Source organism: Lacerta agilis, chromosome 6 (genome assembly GCF_009819535.1).
Source record: "Lacerta agilis isolate rLacAgi1 chromosome 6, rLacAgi1.pri, whole genome shotgun sequence".
Lineage (NCBI taxonomy): Eukaryota > Metazoa > Chordata > Lepidosauria > Squamata > Lacertidae > Lacerta > Lacerta agilis.
Genome location: NC_046317.1, coordinates 61,776,482 through 61,783,017, shown reverse-complemented (window position 1 = coordinate 61,783,017; position 6,536 = coordinate 61,776,482). Strand labels below are relative to the sequence as shown.

Below are 6,536 nucleotides of genomic sequence, written 5' to 3'. Positions count from 1 at the left end.
CCCCAAGAATTAACAAGCAAAGCCTCAAACGTGGATGCAGAAGTTTAACACTGATTTTCCCAGCGTCTCTTATGGGCAATAAAACCTTTTGTATAAGGTATGAGCACCACTTCCCCCAGCAGTGTTGAGGAGGAAACAACTGTGCTATCTTGGAATTTATATACCAACCATACACTACTGGAGCTTTGCAGAATTCTTTTTTTAAAAAAATTGTAAGAAAATAAACTTTACTAGAAAACAACAGTGGGTGGAATTCAAAGTACTGTTAAGGAGATCGCTCCCATCACTGCAAGCATTTCTGCTTCTCCCTCTCCTCCCCTGCCCCACACACTGTTATGGGGGTTCTCCTCACCTCCCAGAGCCAATTTGGGGAGGGGTTGAAACTGAGAGAAGCCCTTTTGCATTAGCAGATGTCCTTGCACTGGCTTCTAGCTCTGCTACCCCAACTGCAGATTTGCCTTCCTCGTTATTCCATGCTTTTGTGTCTCTTCCTTTTTTTCAAGTAGTTATCTACTTGCCAGTCGAACTGTTGGAGAGAAAGTTGCTTTGGGAAGTTGAGCGGAGATAAATCATATTCCTGAAGGAGACCTTGGGAAGCCTGTTTATCGACAGGCTGGAATATTGTATCTGGAGAGGCGAACGGGTCATGTGTATCAATCTGAACAGCATGCGATGTTGAGGGTACATGGTTCTCCAAGGCCAGATTCCCCAAACATTCACTGCCTACGGAGGAACAAAGCATTCTTTCTGCACCCCTTTCAAACCAGGACAATTTATTTGTGTATTTCAATGTCACAGTTGCCTGGCATTTTTGACACCGATTGACAACACTGCCCTGTTTGGAGGATGTCGTAGATTCAGACGTTATTGCTCTCTGGCTCTCAAGGTTTTCTTGTTTTGCTGTTATGTCCTTTTGCTCCTCCTCAACACAGCCAGATTGAGAGCGAGGCACAGCTTTCTCCATGGGCTCCGGGCAGCTTTGCTGGGAAACCTCTGCATCACAGCCATTTTCACTCTCACTGCTACATATTTCTGGGGGGTCGAACCAAACCCCTCTGGGTACATGGTGAGAGATACTCAGTTTCAGCTGTTTTGAAGGCCTTTCCCACGTTCTGTTTCCTTGCTGCAAGAATATTTTCACTGATTCAGGGACTTTGGACTCCAGTGGTGTGCATTTTTTAGCTGTCAAGTATTGTTGGAAATACACCTGACATTCTTCTTTCTTTACCACCGGGATTATAGAGCAGGGCTTTAGCCAAGCTACAAATTCCAGCAACTCTTGGAAAGATGAGTGGTCTGAGTAGGGAATGACGTGGATGTCAGGGTGCTGGAACTTCAGCGGCCGGCTGGTAGGGAGAACAGCTATGGTCGGATGGCTCTGGTTCCAGAAATTCATATTTGCTTGGCGGATTTCTGAAAAATCCACAGCATGAATCCTACCTGCTCCTTCCTCAGAGGTGAACACATCCTCCATCTCCAGCAGTTTCATAAGTTCCAGCTTCTGGGGACTTACCACAATCCAGGTGCCAAATTCCTTGGCCAGTTCCACCAACAGCAACTCTTTTCCTACACTGTAAGTACCTAGTAGAGGACAAAGAACTGTAAGCATTTCAAAGGCCAGATGGCATGAGGCACAGTGAAGTTTATTCAGCAGCTAATAGTACCTTAATCTCAGGGCTTCTGATACAGCAGCAGCTTAGCTGTTACTCTGGAATTCAAGGCTGCGTATACACTATATTTTTAAAGCACATTTTGAACACAATCTTTTCCTCAAGAATTCTAGGCGCTATTGTTTACCTCTCAGAGAATAATCATTCCCAGCAACCCTTAAACTACAGTGCCCAGAATTCTTTGTGGGAATGTATGTGGTTTAAAGGTATAGTGTGTACATTTTCCAGGTAATTCTACCCTGTCCCCAAGTGAGTGCCTGCCCCAGTGGTTAATGATTCTTGCACTGCTAAACCCAGCTATGAATTTATCATCCAGATTTTATGGGTTCACATCCTTCAGAGTACTTCATTGTACAGGAACTATTTTCACGTATGAATTTGGGGGAGATGTGCTTGTAAACCTCACTTGAAAATGGTAAGATTTCTTTAATGCCCCAAGATTAAGGATTCCCAAACCGTGGCCCAAGGACCACCAGCAGTCCACAAATCCAGGTAGTCTGTGGTATGTCTGTACAAAATCATACGGCATTTAGCCTAGCAAATTGCAATTGCTACAACAGGCAGAAAAATATTCAATTGGTTCATAAAGACCCTCAGCAAATTTCAAGTGGTCTGTGGGGGAGAAAGTTTGGGAACCGCTGTATGAGGTCCATACTTGTGTTCCTTTCTGGACAGCCACTGAAAATTCCAGTGTTAGCCACCCTGTTCTTAGGATTTTCTATTCAGTAGTTTTGAAACTGTGCTTTAACCAACACAGGGATGGAGAACCTGTTGCTGGACTCCAGCTCCCATCAGCCCCAGATAGCATGGCCAAAGATCAGGGAAGCAAATTGTAGTTAAGCAACACCTGGAAGGCCATGGATTCCCCACCCAGTTTAAGAAACATTTTCCAAATCTATTAGGACTGCTTACCAATCTTAACCTGGTGACAAGGGTGGGCTCTGATCACCTCTTTGATCTGTTCAGTGGCCTTTTGCCGGGATGGTATGACAATATCGGGGTGGCAGTTGGTATTATCCAGGTAGAGGCTGCTGATAAGCTTTGAGTTCTTCAGAGCTGGTTCCTGTTGCATGCTGGGAGTGTAGCGGAAATCACCTGGTGAGACACATATGTCACATTCCCGTCAGGGGAAAGCCACTTGAAGGGAAAAATGGAAATTACAGTTAAAGTTCCAAAGGACTAAACTAAGGATAAAGCTGGCTTCTTTGGTTACTGTCAGGGATTGCCCGGCTCCTCGCGAGGAGAGGGCGAGGGGAGGTCCTACTCGGGAGGAGAGCCGGGGCAAAGGTATTCCTTGTGAGGAGAGAGAGATCCTCCTCTCGAGGAGGAGGGGGACAGGAGGGCTACTTGAGAGGAAGGGCTGGTTGGAGGTCCTGCTCAGGAGGAGGGCAGGGAAAGAAGTCCTCCTCGGGAGGAGGACTGGAAGAGCAGCTCTTTGTGAGAGGAGGGCTCTCTACGTTACAGGGAACCCCAGCTGCTTCTGTCAACGGACTCCTCCTCCTCCTCTAGCCTTTCGCCTGAGCTCTCTCCAAGGGAGGAGGAACTGCAGAGGCTTGGAGACTCTGGGCAAAGACCCAGCACCGCCAGCTGGGTCTGAGTGAGAACTGCCGCTTCCGGCGCTAGCACAGCATTGGGGGGTCAGGAGGCACCGCAGACATCATTTTAAGGAGCCGAGACTTTGGTGTTGGGCGGGAAACCGGAGAGGGGCACTTCCGGATTCTGCAAGTTTTGAACTAGCTCTACACTGTAAAATAGTAATGCACAATAAATAGTCTTAGCAACTGAAGGCTCTGTCGTTCCTCATGAGCAACACTTGGGAAAACCTTGACAGTTACTATGGAAGAGGTTGCTGCAACAGTTTATTATTAACTGTTTCTATACAAATTTCAAGTCTAAAATTATTGCTTTGTTCCCCCTTGTGACAAAACCAGAGTGGAAACCCAGCCAGATGGGTGGGGTACAAAAAATAAAATAAAATAGTCATTATTATTATTAACCATGTGTGGCTAGTATGCCTGGGTGATATATCGATATATTGCCCAGGACCGGTATGAGGAGACCGTGGTGTTGGTTTCACTCAACGGTATATCGCTGGTGAAACCGCCACAGCTCCTGAGTCCCTCTGGTAGCAGCGTCTGCTGGAGGGAGTCAAGAGTTCCTTCCTCCAGTGGGCACTGCTAGCAGAGGGACTCAGGAGCAGTGGTGGTTTCACCAGCGATATATCACTGGTGAAACCGCCTTCCCATTCTGCCCTCATATGACGTAGAGGGACAAACAAGGGGGCAAGTTGGGAAATATTGGGAGAGGAGGAGCAGGCAGAGCCAAAGCAGCAGCTGGCTGACACACTGTCACTAGAAAGCATTCCAGACCCACCATCTCCCAGAACCCAGTGGACCTTAAAAGTAGGAGAGCAAAGAACTTGAAGACAGAGGGCACTTAGCAACACCTGCAGAAGAGGTGATGATGATGAATGAGGAAGTGGGAGAGAAGCGGGATGGAGATTCACTCGGAACAACCCCATTATCTATGAGGCTGGGTTCTATAGCCCCTCTCTGTAACATTTGAAATAAAAAAGGACTGTAAAAAACTTTCTCCCTCATCTGCCTCTGAGCTGTGACCTCCCACAAACCACTGTTGTAAATCTATACTGTCTTGCTCTTGCTCTTCCCTGGAAGGGTCAGGATGGGGAGGCTGTCTCCACCACTCCTCCTCTTCTGCACAGCCCCTGACTTCCGAACAGACTAACATGGCTACCAGTCCCAGGATATGGAAGGCACATGAGGCCAGCACCTTGCTGAAAACCACGTCTTGGTTCCATGTTCCATGACACAAGACAGGCATGGGGTGTTTCTGTCTCTCTCTCTCTCTGTGTGTGTGTATTTCATATATATATAAGCAAGTAATTTTAAAAATAACTTCTGGAAATACAGTGGTACCTCTGGATGCAAACAGAATCCATTCCAGAGCCCCGTTCGCATCATGAGCAGTCCGCAACCCACAGCACCACTTCTGCGTATGCACGGGTCGCAATTCAGCGCTTCTGCGCATGATGTCATTTGATGCGTCTGCGCATGCGTGAACCGCCGAACCCGGAAGTAACCCGTTCCTGTACTTCCGGATTTGGCGCGTTCGTAACCTGCGCCTTTCACAACCCACAGCAAACGCAACACAAGGTACAACTGTAGGCAAGGTGTTTGTGCTGAGAAACAAATTAAGAGGTAGCAAAAAGCACAGAGGAAAATGTTAGGTGTCTCTCATCGACATACCTGTGTAAAGGATGACACCAAAGTAACCTTCAAAAAGGAACATGACAGATCCAGGACAGTGGTTAGCATCTATCAGGGTCACAGTCATGGTCTCTCTCTGCATCTCATCTAAGGGCAGGACATGGCTGTCTCCAACTTCCAGAGGGTGGATCCATTTTTCAGCCACCTAAAAACAGGATGCAGGCATGGCAGAGTCAACTGTAGGCCACCCCAAAGTTAAAGAGGTGGAAGATCGCACATGTGTGTGTAAAGATCTACCTTCAGTCTAAGATGCAGAATTCGACCAGTAACCGGAGAACAATAAATAGGTCTGTTCCAGGTGCTGGAAAGCCCCGCTGTATGGTCACTGTGCATGTGAGAAAGAAAGAACAAACGAGCCCTCCCAGCTTTTCTGATATTCCAAAAATCCACCGCAATGGGTGTGCCTGCGATGAGAGTTCCGTTCATCAGTCTAGCTCCTGTTAAAAGAAAGGGGGAAATTCTGAATACCAAAAACAAAAAACCACCTCAGAAAAGTCAAGGGTGGATGGGGGCATCAATAAAACTACCAATGGCCATAGAACTGGATCAACAAGAAATAAAAACAGAGATACATGTTTCAACAGGAATATAAAGATTCACAAATAAAGAGTTAAAAAGATAGACAGGGGTTGGGATAGTGGTGCTTACAACCTGATCCTTAAATGTATTCAGAAGTCCTACTAAATTTTAGCAGCTGGTAATTACTTAATTTTCTAAATTTAGGGGAGGTTAAGGCATAGTTTTATCACTGCCTCCTTCAAGCAGGCAGGGACTGCCCTCTCACACAAGCAGATATTCATCAACAGCCCCAGCCAGGTGTGCTCTCTCTGCTATGCAAATGAGTCACAAACAGCTACCTTTGGTAGCTACCACATCCTTCAGGCCAGACTGAGAGAATGAGAAAGGTTGGGAAGGGGACTGGCAGATAAGATTATAAGAATATGAGCTCCATAGGATAGAACTTGGAGACAAACTAGTATGACAGCCTAACAATTTGGATTGAGAAGCCTCAGCAGGTAAGAGGAGGAAGCAGGATAGCTGCAAGGGGGACTCTAAAGTTACAGGAAGGTACTGTACTGGAGTGATTGTATGAAGGACACAAACTACCCTTTGGAACTCCCTGCCTATTGATACCAGGCAGGCACCTTCACTGTACAGTACTCTTTTCAGCGCCTGCTAAAAACATTTCTATTTATACAAGCCTACCCAGCTGCTAATAAAGTTTTAATCTGTTTTAAGTCTCTTCTTGTAACTTTTCCAAAGTTTTAAATTGTTAATTTTATTGTTTTATCTTTGTAAACGGCTTTGAGGGTTTTTTTTTTTTTTTTACAATCAAGCAGTGCATACATTTTTATAAAATAATACACGTTTCGCATCCGGTCCCAGAAACGTTTGCACATTTCGCTCCGGTCCTGTCTCCCACCCCAAAAACGGAAAAAAAAATTGTAGCGAGGAGTAAAGGGAGCTTACTGTGCTTTGTAGGCCTGCGGCAGCACACAGTACGGGAAAAGGGAACGGGCGTCTCCCTTCCGTTACTAAAATGCTTCGCAGCCAGCGGGTTGAATCGGAGCGCCGGTAC

At 46.3% G+C, this 6,536-nt stretch overlaps 1 protein-coding gene across 1 annotated transcript; it reads right to left on the bottom strand.

The window, feature by feature from the left end:
* Positions 1-203: 203 nt before the first annotated feature.
* DCLRE1B (DNA cross-link repair 1B) lies at positions 204-6,493 on the bottom strand. The gene is made up of 5 exons (XM_033152994.1): positions 6,428-6,493; positions 5,195-5,394; positions 4,937-5,102; positions 2,583-2,765; positions 204-1,581 (listed from the first exon to the last, which is right to left on the bottom strand). Exons 2-5 carry the CDS (start codon positions 5,381-5,383, stop codon positions 467-469), a joined length of 1,653 nt encoding a protein of 550 aa, XP_033008885.1. The 5' UTR covers positions 5,384-5,394; positions 6,428-6,493; the 3' UTR covers positions 204-466.
* Positions 6,494-6,536: the final 43 nt, after the last annotated feature.